General features: G+C 41.5%; 1 protein-coding gene across 1 annotated transcript; it reads right to left on the reverse strand.

Moving 5' to 3' along the window:
• Positions 1-368: 368 nt before the first annotated feature.
• Positions 369-11,747, reverse strand: fam117aa (family with sequence similarity 117 member Aa). The gene is given in 9 exon segments (XM_058654446.1): positions 369-2,469; positions 2,472-2,659; positions 3,376-3,550; positions 3,643-3,868; positions 3,982-4,098; positions 5,236-5,343; positions 5,534-5,629; positions 8,614-8,762; positions 11,212-11,747. Coding segments are annotated over 9 exon segments (1,338 nt in total). The 5' UTR covers positions 11,336-11,747; the 3' UTR covers positions 369-2,314.
• Positions 11,748-11,891: the final 144 nt, after the last annotated feature.

Below are 11,891 nucleotides of genomic sequence, written 5' to 3' on the forward strand. Positions count from 1 at the left end.
TAAAGGGATAGTTTGGATTTTATGGCACAGACCCCAGTAGTAGAGTAGATGCAGCATTGTGAAATCATTACAGAGCAGAGAAAAGTATAGTTCTGAGCTGGGGTCAGCACTAAGGGGTTTTAAACCACTAACATGCAGATATTATGTTAATACATTTGAACAATGAAACCACTGTTCCACTGAAAATCGGATAACACTTCACCCTGTGGACACATCTCCATTTTCCATATCAAGATCTGATTGCTATCCAATCAGAGTCACCCCCTCCCCCCATGTCACCTCCCCCTTCTAATTTTTGCCCCTATATATATAAATAATATAGGAAAAGGGGGGGGGGGGGGATTCTGATATAATATTAGAATTAAATGTCCAGAACAATTGGTAAATTTATTTTCATTACAATACAGTACAGTAACAACACACTGAACATGTTTACATGTTTTCACCATTAAAAATGCAATGAAATCCTAAATAACCACATCTGGTAAAACACAGAGTTGATGAATACATTATGTAAGAAATAAATTGTATTTAGTCATAAAATGGCCATGATTTGTCAACAGGGATTGGGTGAGACAAGACATGTGAAATACTGGATTTACTGTTGATAAATCCTACAGCCATGTACATCACAATTCAAATGTTACTTTAAATCCCACAAATTATTTTCATTTAGTTTTTTTTTGGCCTGTTGCATGTAGCTCCTTGTTTCCGTCTTTTGGATACCAAGCAACAACGCTCCAATATTTTAAATTTGGATTGTGGGACCCATTTGAAAAGTTTGCGGCCACAGAATGACAGATATTACATGTAGCATCTGTAATAATAATTGCTGACATCTGGCAATGATAAGCTGTAATGGTGATGATTCTGTTGGTTCTGATCTGTTGTAATCACTCTAGATTGGCCTAATGCCGACAAAGGCAGGGTTTAATATATTTCAACAATAACACAGGCAGAGGGAATCATCTCTTCCCATATCAAATTGAATGTTGAAACATTGACATTCTCCAACCAGGCTCAGACTGACCAGACGCTCAGTGTGACCCACTCAAAATCTTACAAAGCACAGTTTGGTTTAAACACTGCCAGCTGTAGGCAAGTAAAGCTAATAAAACACCCATCTCTGCGTGTAATCTACACATAAATACAAGTCACTGTCTACAGTGAATACTAACACAGTATCACATAGAAATACATTTGTAGAAAAGTGGACTACTGTAAACAGCAGGTCAAAACATATGAAAACTTCAGGAGGGAACTAATCTGTTTTTCAAGAATGAAGTCTGTTGAATTAAGATTGGACTTGCTTGAGTTGAAGATATTTCACTTCTCACCCAAGAGGCTTCTTCAGTTCTGACCAACTAGTGTGGAAACAGGTGAAACTGGTGTAGAGAGTCATAAAGTTGAACAATGCAGATTGTTCACCCCTCCTTTCAGATTGTTGGTTTCACCTGAGACTTGGTGTGAACAGGTCGTTAGGGGGGGGGTCACCTGAGAGGCAGAGTCTATTGTTGTGTTTGCTTGTTGATTCTTTTTGGAAGAGAGCTCAGGACAGCATTGTAGGTGACTGATAGCCCACCTCCACTGTTGAGTGGTTTCTCCAGGTTAACATGGATGGAGTCCTTCACTCCTCTTTCAAACCATCTGTCTTCCCTGGCCAGAATGTGAACATTATCATCCTCCAAAGAGTGTCCCTTGTCCTTCAGATCTTAGTGGACAGCTGAGTCCTGTCCAGATATGAGCTCTTCTGTGCTGTGACATGCGTTTATGCAGAGGCTGTTTGGTTTTACCAATGTAGAGGCCAGGACACTCCTCACTACATTGCACTGCATAAACCACATTGATTTGTTTTGTTTGCCCTTAGGATGAACCAGTTTCTGTCTTAAAGTGTTGCAGGGTTTGACTTTGCCAGGATGGGGTGTTTATTGAGTTTCTCAGAGACAATAGAGTTTCTAAACAATAGAAAGAAAATAATACTTATGTCAACATGTGCACTAAGTGCTTGACCTTTTTGACTCTGAATTGACTTAATGCGGTAATAAAAATCGTCCCTGCAGACGGCAGTCTTTGTCTGAGCTGTTGTTTCAAAATGTCAGTTATTCATAAAACATTTCCAGCATTCACAAATATTTCCTGAGCTTAAGTCCTGTCGTCATTGTCAAGTGCTCATGTAGAGTAATTATCAGCTGAACCCACACTCACACTCCAGGGCTAAGAAACAATCAGCAAAGCAGCCACATTTTAGGTCAGTATCAGTTTTCAGTATGATGATCTTAAGGTCTCTTATTTTGATCACAGTGACCACGTCATGTTATAGCAGCGATGAGCCAGGTAAGCACAGGTACCTGTCAGGCACCCCACATGCAAAACACAGCCAGTTACACCAGGTCGTGGCTGTGCAGTGTGGTTTTAGTCCAGAGGGGGATCTGCTTCCATGTCCACCTACTGCATGCCGAGGTGCCTGGTCGGAGAGACTTGACCTGGACAGCCAGTGACAGGAGAGACTGACAGACCACGGAAGAGGAGGTCCATGGAGGGCAGGAGGGGCTTCAGAAGACTGACGGGGCAGAAAGCAGAGCCTCCGTGGGGCGTAAAGTTCACTTTATTGGGGTCGGGACAGGATGGCTGGAGGAGAGGCTCATCCTGACAAGCAGACCTGGAAGAAAAAAAGTGGGGAGAGTGCAACGGGGTCAGTTGTATCTTGTAGCTTGTTTTCAAATTGCAATGTTAACCCCATTCATCGTCTCACCATCTCTAACACAGCAGCTATTCAACACATCAATATAAGAAGAGTTTCTCCCCACATCTATGTAGTAAACCTGTGAAACTAAACAATGTCTGTATCTGCAAGTTATACATTAAATATATTACACTTACAAATTTACCTTCACAGATTATGTCATCAAAATCATTGTTGTCAAATATAATTTAAGCAAACTGTAAATTGTAACAGACCAATTTGTGCAAATAAAGTAACTTTGCATTATTGTATTAATATTCACAATGACACAAAAGTCTTGCTATTTAATACTTTTTGCTGTCCTTTTTTACATACTTGTATATAAACGGTCCAGTAAAGATGCAGCACCACACAATTTTTTTTAATCAAACTATTTCAGGGATGAGATTCCAGTGATTTGTGATCGCACAGAAACATGTGCGATTTAACGTGACTTCAGAATATAAACAGACGTGGAGGTGGACTGTCTGGGTCGTCAGTTAATAGCTGTTGTGTGTTTGCAATGTTTTGTGCCGAGAGACGCAAACAACTGTGGAACTGAGCCCCAAAGTAAATCAGCTGCATCTTTCGGCATGTAACATATCTCTACATCATCTATAACATGATATTCTGATCTGCAAAGTGACACTTACATTCCCTCGTCACATACTGGAACTAGCTCACAGCCTTCTGGCTGTTCACGTTGGACGGAGTAGGTTTTATTGGGCCGAGGGGACGAGGAGCAGGACTGCAGCAGAAGAGGAGCCAGTGCAAATGAAGGAAGCAATTTAGATGGAGAAGGACACAGGGTCTCACAGTCCACCGGCACTGTACACAGGATCAGAGATAACCAAGTATTGTCAATAATAACCAAAAAAAAACTGAATTTCCAAATAAATGAAATGACGGCGCTGTCTGACCTGGTTCTGCCATAGGACAGGGAGACTGTGATGGTGACAAAGGTAGTGGATTCAAAGTAAGAGGTGAATTTGAAGGTGACAGAAGAGTTGGATCTAAAGGACACGGGGACGGACAAGGAGAGAGGAGGGAAGGATCCAGGGGCCCTGGAGAAGGTTCACTCTGAGAGCTGCTACTGCATCTCTGGACTGGGACAGGAGCCCTGTGGCCGTCAGGAATATCCAGAATCTGTGATAATCAGTCAAGTAAAAGGGTCAGACAAAAAAAGCTAAAGGCACAAAATCAAAGCAAGAGAGAGAACTAAAACATACATGTAATTTGTGTAATTTATTTTTCATAACCTCATGCTCATCGTCGGGTTTCTCAGACACAAACACCTCTTCCAGCTCCAGGTTGAGACCTTCGACACTGCGGCGCAGCCGTGGGGCAAGTCTGCTCAGCGGCATTAGAGGCACCGTCTGAAGAACAAGTCAAATATTGCAAATTTAGAATGAATCTGGGCTTGACTGAAAATTATTTCTCTGTCTTTGTTGTAGTTGTATTGTGTGGTCAATTATGTGGTAAACTGTAATGTGAATACTAGTATTATATAATTACAAGGTACAGTATGTAAGATTAAGCAACATTTAAAAAAATCAACCAGACAACAACTAGAACAGGCAACATAAAAAAAAAACCATCATTAAATGAAGAAAACCTGAAATAATTAAAAGATTGTTAATTGACTAATAAACGAATACTGCACATATTGTAAATGAATATTGCACATGGCTCAAGATTGTAGGTTTAGCAGCCTGACAGCCCATAGATAAAAAACTGTCCTTGACTCTGTTTGTTAAAGACTTTATGCTCCTGTATCTCTGACCAGAGGGCGAACAGTTGACGGCCTGGGTGGGAGCAGTCTTTGATAATTCCTCCTGGCTCTGTTTAGACACCTGGAGCTGGAGATCCCCTCCAGTGAGGGAAGAGGACAGCTGGTGGTTTTCTCTGACATACAACGTTGCAGCTGAATATCTCTCACCTCACCCTTCCCTTCCCAGTGTGTTGCAGAACCTGCTGTAAGTAGCTCTCAGTTATCAACCTCAAACCTCAAAAGTATGTTAAGTTTGTCCATTGTGGGCTAATCATGGCCTCCAGAGAGTTGACCTGACTCCTGATATATATACAAAAGGCACTTAAATGACAATAATATAAACTTATAAAAAATGAATCTTCAATTTGTGCCAAATGGAAATTGTTCGCCTAAATTTCACACATTAGACCTTTACTTGTACCTTTGTGTGACATTGGAAATTCAGCTGCTAAAAGTCTGACTAACAATAAAAGCATTCATCTCTCTTCTCTCTCTCCGAGTACTTCAGCCCATTTCATGTCTGCTCTATTCTCGCTATATGTTTTGAATGGGACAGTGTGCTGTTTCAAATTGTCTCTCAGTGATGACACGTGAGTGACACAGGAGCGTCAGTGACAGCCGCTCCTAAGAAAAGCACCAGTGGTTTTTTTATATCCCTGTTACTGAGCTCTTCCTGTTCTGCCTGTGAGATGCAGTCTGGTATTTGTAGCTATGGTACGAAGGAAGAAGAGCAATGTTCTACCTGAGTGATGCCTGTCACATGACCTCCTGGCAAGTGGTGGTGCTCGCACCCCAATGAGGGCGGGACATGGCGGGAACGCTTCTGCAACTGGTGCCTCAGCTTGGCCACCTGAGGGCAGAGTGGTGAATAAAATGAAACGCATTCATTCTGAAAAGAGAAGCGGTTACACATTTTTCCCCCTGGGGCTGTTTTAGTTACATGCTACGAGTGAGAGGCTGCAGAATAAATAATATAAACCTGTGGAGTGAGAAACAGAGCAGATCCATGACCTGCCGTTATAATGAACTGAAACACTTGCCTCCCTCAGGTGCTCTGCACTGCCCCACGATGCTGAGCGCTTGTGTCCACCAGCACTTCTCCTTCCCTGAGTCTCCTCTGCCCAGGAACTTGGAGTCTTTAAAAAAATACAAATAAAGGGAGGGGAATTAAGATATCGGACAGATAAAAATATAAAATCTGATACAATCCAAAATGCAAAAATGTAAATAAAAAACAGCAAAACCATTTTATCCGAGTCATGTTTGGGATGGTTATTTCTTCATTTGGGGAGAACAATATTTGTGACACATTTGAAAAATGATGCCTTTGAAATGAGCACAAATTAATTAACAGCTTAATAGTTCATAAATGGTCTAAAATGACTGTATCGGTATTGGTAGATACTCGAGTTTCTGATATTGTTTTTGGACACAAAAAGGTGGCATCGTCCCAACTTTAATTCAACCTGGTGACTATAATCAAGTCTGATAGTGACATGGAGCCCCGCAGCTGTCTTGCACACCTGCCCAACAACAGCTGTACAGAGGAAGACAAAGAAAAAAAACACTATGAGCTGCAAAACAGCTTCACTTCCACAAACACACACACACACACCCAAACCAAATTTGTTTTAAAGACTATAAATACAGAGTGACTATCAGCATTCCACACTTCAATGCACTAACATATAATCATACATACAGCTGTTATATACAAAACTGTAGAGGAGAAAACAGGAACAGGAAGTTTTTGTGCGGTTATTTCAAAAGTCACAACTCTATAACTTCCTCCTGCCACTCATATGTCTGTACCGATTTCTTGACTTTGACTCTGGATCTTCTACCAGTGGGAGTCTGGGTGGCCGCTGCCACTTGTTGGTTGGGTGCAGGTGAGTGGAAATTCATCATCACCAGGTGAAACCCAGGCGGAGGTGCGCAACAGATTCTCAGCAGTTCTGGTGCCTCCACCACCTCCTCAGAGTCAACTGCTTCAGACGCTCGCTAACAATCTGAGCCACTCACTGGTGTCCATGACATTCATTAGGCGGCTAACATTACACCCAGTCATTTAGCTCTCGCTGCCTGCAGCATGGTTACGTCACAGCTCTCTGTCCCCCAGAAAATTCAGCCTGTTTTTTTAAGTGTCAGCCACACAACTCAGAGAAATCTGGCCAGCGCCACAGCTGCCCACAGGAAAACACCAGCTCCCATCTTCTGTTCGGTCCATTCCCCTCGTACACAACCCATCGCCAGGCTTCATAAGTCAAAATGCAGTCAGTCATACAGTGACATTGGTGTAGAGTTACGGCTGCCACCTCCCCATCACCCAGCACCAACAACCCCACCCTCCACAAAACATGACCAGAGTATCATGGAACACAGATCTATAAAAAGACTCAAAGGTAGCACAGCATTCGGATTGCATGGCTAATGTTTCGACTCCTGCCTGCAATATGACCACAATAACAGAGAGAGATAAGTAAAAACCTCACATTTTGCAATTCCTCATCTTTAAACAGCTGGAAGAACTGATTTGTATCTCTAAAAAACCTATGGATGGAGTGCCATGCAATTTTGTACATGAATCTCTCCAACTTTAATCATCATTTTTCCTCTGGCACCAGTTTGAGATTCACATTGATCATGTCGCTATTAAGATGAATTATGGCGACTTTGGGATTCTCTTATCATTTTTAAGCAACAACCCAAATTTACGTCAGTAAACAAAGTCTAAACTATATTGTTTTGTGCTGATTAGAGCTGAAATATCTAAGTGTGATTTGATTTGCACTATAGTATTTTTTTTTTTAGGTCAAGCTTCAGTCCAATATTTTCTGAATTATACATTTAAAACATGTCATAGCATTATGACATGTTTCGATGAATCAGTTAAACTGATTTTGCAGCTTCTTAAATGTGAATATTTTCTGGTTTCTTTGCTCTGCACAATAAAGAAATAATTCAAACTGAATAATTTAGGGCAATTGAAGACATGCGAGAACGTCGTCATCAACATTTTCTGACATTTTCTGGATCAAACGATTACTTGATTAATCGAGAAAACAACTGACATATTAATCGATTATGAAAATAGTTAGTCTCTCTACTGCGTGAATCATCGCCATCAACATTTTCTGACATTTTCTGGATCAAACGATTACTTGATTAATCAAGAAAACAACTGACATATTAATCGATTATGAAAATAGTTAGTCTCTCTACTGCGTGAATCACTCTGTCCTGTTTTATCATTAAATGTCATACATTTAAGGGTTCATATTTTAAATAATAACTTATGAATATTATGAAAATGTTTTGTCTTTGTGAATTTTTCTGTTACTGTTAGTTATTTTGTCTGTCTGTAACCCTGTCATATGATTTGTTTCCAATGTGTGTGTATTACGCTTTTCTTTAAACATTTCTGTCGTAGAACGTAGTACAATAAAAAATTTACAAAATAAAATGTGTTAATTGTATTTTTGCAACTTGCAAATTATGAGAAAATGCTTCAAAAGACCAAAAAAAAAAGGAGAACAACCAGTTATATCATCTGAAGTCATGTAGAGGAACCGTGGCAGAATGGCAGGGTGCTTGTGTGCATGCAAGTGTGTGTGTGGTTGAGGAGAATGCTGGGGGATGGGGTGTCTGTATAAATGAGGTCAGGCGGGGTCTGTTCCTCACAATGGAGGCAAAGGGGGTTCGTTTGGGTTAAAACCGTGTCAGGAGCGAGGAGACGAAGCTGCGGAGCTTGGTGATGGTAGTTGGGGCTTTGTGCACTAGTTAAGAGCAGATACAGTTGAGGGGGGGGGGGGGGGGTGAGATTGCAGTAAGGGAAGAACAGCAGACTTTGAAGAAGAACAAAAACGACTATTTCCAGTTGGCTGCCTTCTACTCACAGGGTGGAAATGGAACCACCAGACACCTGCAGTGCTAACATCAGATATCATGTGCTCTACACAAACACTTCACATTCAAGAAAAACGTCCAAACTCTTATCCTCACCATGCAGGAACAGCTTGTACAGAAAATACCGGTTGTGACACCTTTGACTACTGTTATTAACCCACAAAGTATCACAGCTAAGTCTGCTAAGGCAGAGTCATGATATAATGATATTCACCTGTGTGGCTTTGTTGCTGACACAGGTAACAGCCGCCATGCCCTCGGCCTCTTTGGGCCACTGCCCCTGCAGATATGGTCCAACGATGGCATCTAAAGACAGAGTTCTGCGGATTGTGGGTTTGGGAGGACGAGCCGCAGTCCTGTCTGCTGTTTTGGAAACACATGAAGTCAGTTAGTATGTCAGCGTTGTGCAAATCTTCATGTCAAAACTATTTCTGCCTCACAGAAGGGCGAGGAACTTACTCTGGGCTGATCATATTTAGCTTGTAGGGACACTGCAGGCAACTCTCTGTAGGAGGCTAAATACTATTTTATAACACCAGTGGTAATTGTTCACAAAATTGCTCCCAGGCTTCCTCCCCACCATCATTCATGCAGTTTGTCAAGTTGTGCAAGTTCATTTGAGTGTGTGTGTGTAAAAACTCAGACAGATGTGATGTGGATAAAGTTTTTGACCTTGAAACAAAGACATCCAGGGGTGGGAATCACAGGGAACCTCATGTTACGATACGCGATACATGGTCCACGACACCAATAATATACCGATGCAACGATTCTGTGATAATCAATATATTGCAAGACAATCGTCAGATTTCTACATCCTCAAAGTCGTCCCCTGTATGTTTCATGTTTTAAAATGGAAGCTTACCATGCAAACAAAAATGAGAAATCTCTGACGTGCTTGTGAAAGGGGAGTGGCGAGTGGAGTCGTACCTCGTTGGTTACATTATTAAAGCTTTCACACGGCACTGCGCCGGCACGGTTGCAAAAGCAAATTTTGGTTCGCTTCCACAATGAGGCAATCCACTATGTTTCCACCGCTGTGTTTATTTCATGTTAAGCATTGATTAACGCCCACTGTTGATGAAGTAGGGTGGTGGACCTTTGGTAATGGGTGTGAACGCGGGTTGGTTAACTGTGCTTGCACGTTGAAAAAGTGCAATCTTTTCTTACACACTTGACCTTTAGTGCCTGACCCTAACCTTAACCGAACCACAATTCACATTTTTCCTCTAATCTAATCCAGTAACTCAGAAATTAGGTTCTGCCTCATTAGGACCAGGCTCTGGTCCTAATGAGGTTAAGTGTTTATACCAGAAAATGTCCTAAAAAGGGAGCAAAAATTAGCGCGTACATACACCCTCTATGCTGTCATCAGGTTGCCCAGGTTACAGGGCAGAAAGGATGTATAAATAAACACCACTACATGCAAATGTGACTTTCTTGGACATGTTTAAAGACCAAACATGCCCGCAGTAGAACAAAGAAGCCTTTAAGGCGGCTGCTGTTTTAGCATGAAGCATGCAGCAGGTCAGAGTGCAAAGGGGGAAACTGAGCGTCCAAATAACATCGGGAGAGCCTTCATTGTTAGCTCAACTTTCTGTTTTATTTAGACGGTGGATCGAGCACAGAGCTGGCTTTACTTAAAGTGATTAAAAGTGCAGTTTGTTATCTCCTAGCACGAGTTTGCACTGTCGTCGTCACATCAAGACAACAAACACTTTTGTCCAATAAATGTGTGCGACTATCAGCATGTGTTAAAGAAAAAAAAACACTGTTGCTCTAGTTTAATATAACACGCACACTGTTTTTCTTTAAAGCAAAAATGATCTTTCCATTATAGATCAGTTATATTCTCTGTTTGTCAAAAAAATTCTCAGAGGCTCATTTTCATTTGAGCAAGAAGGCTAAACTTAAACATAAGGTTGTTGTATGAAAATAAAAACAGGAAAGGCTCAAACTCTTTGCTTTGTAAGAATCAGAACAAGAACATGTTTGGCAGTTTTGCCTAGGGCTGAATCGAAATTTCGAATTTTAATTTTTAAAGCGCAGGACGCGCAATATGTCTTCTAGCCAAAATGTGTGTCAAGTGACCAATTTAAGTGACAATTTAGATATTGTCCTGACCGATACACATATTCTAAAGACTGAAGAAAACATGTGTTTCTCACAGATCTGCACAAATATCACACAGTAATCACATGTTATTCAAATGAAAATGAGAATAATTATTTTAATAATTAACCCTACCATTCCCCTCTCATATCACAATCGCAATTTCAGTCAAAAATACTCACAATTAGATATTCAGTTCAGCCCTAGTTTTGACAGAAAAATGACTGATCGAAAGCGATTAATGGATTTGAAGTTGGTACTGATTCATTTTCTGTCAAACAAGAGTTATGCTTTGACACCACTTCTTCCCTCTTTGATGAACTACAGACAGTTTGGTAATACAACAAAGTGCACATAGACGTTGTTACTGTACTTAAGTACAAATTGAAGGATTTGTAATTACTTTGTTATTTATATTTGTACCAACTTTTACTTTTACTTCTAAAAACTTAAGTGCATTTTATGTCAGCAAATATAAAAAGTATCCCTTTAAGGTACTTAATACAAGACTGAGTGCAGAGAAGATAAATCCATGTTGTTGTTGGAAAGAAAGAAGTTAAACCTATGGTGCAATTGGTGCCATCTGTTTTAGGCTTAATGGTGATACATTGACACCAAACACTGGCCCACATGGAAGTGGATGCATGAATTTGCAGTGACCCCCCCTTCTCCTCCTCCTCCTCAGTGAGCGTGGATTTACCAGTCTTGACCTCTCTGCTGAGAAGTGCTGCGCCTCTCTGGAGCTGGTATGGCACTGTGGCTTTGAGGGGATGCAGGCTGGGGTTGCTGCACCCCCGAGGAGCTCCTCCACTTCTGCTGGACATCCCCCACTCTGCTCCCACGGCCGGGCTCAGATTATACACACACACACACACACGCACACACACACACACACACACAGACAGCTCTTTTTCCTACTCTTTCCTTGTTGTTGTTGCTGCTGCTACTGCTCTTCTCTCCCACCACATTCACAAAGATGATCCACAGCAGTGCGTGGGCCTCGTCTCGTGCACCCTGTCTGAGATTTCTTTTGTAATGATGAAGATGAAGAAGACCATGATTTCTGGCCACAGCTTATTCCCAAGTTTGCAGCCGAGTGAAACTTGCAGCTCACTTGATGAAAAGTTCTCCCTCCTTCTTCATGTTGACGTGAGAGGAGCAGGAAGACAGACAGGCAGTTTTCTGGTAAGTCTAACTGTGCACAGACTTCTGACTACACATTCACAACAGCTCAACCTGTGTACATATCGCGTTGAGGGCAACACCTACAGCAGCGAGCTGATTGGCTGCTCCAGAATACTACTGGGCTCTCATTGGCCATCACATCTGTCCGTCATATAAAAGCTGGGGAGAAAGAAAACCCTTAAAGTTTCCACCCAC

This window comes from Solea solea, chromosome 16 (assembly GCF_958295425.1).
Source record: "Solea solea chromosome 16, fSolSol10.1, whole genome shotgun sequence".
In the NCBI taxonomy this organism is placed as follows: domain Eukaryota; kingdom Metazoa; phylum Chordata; class Actinopteri; order Pleuronectiformes; family Soleidae; genus Solea; species Solea solea.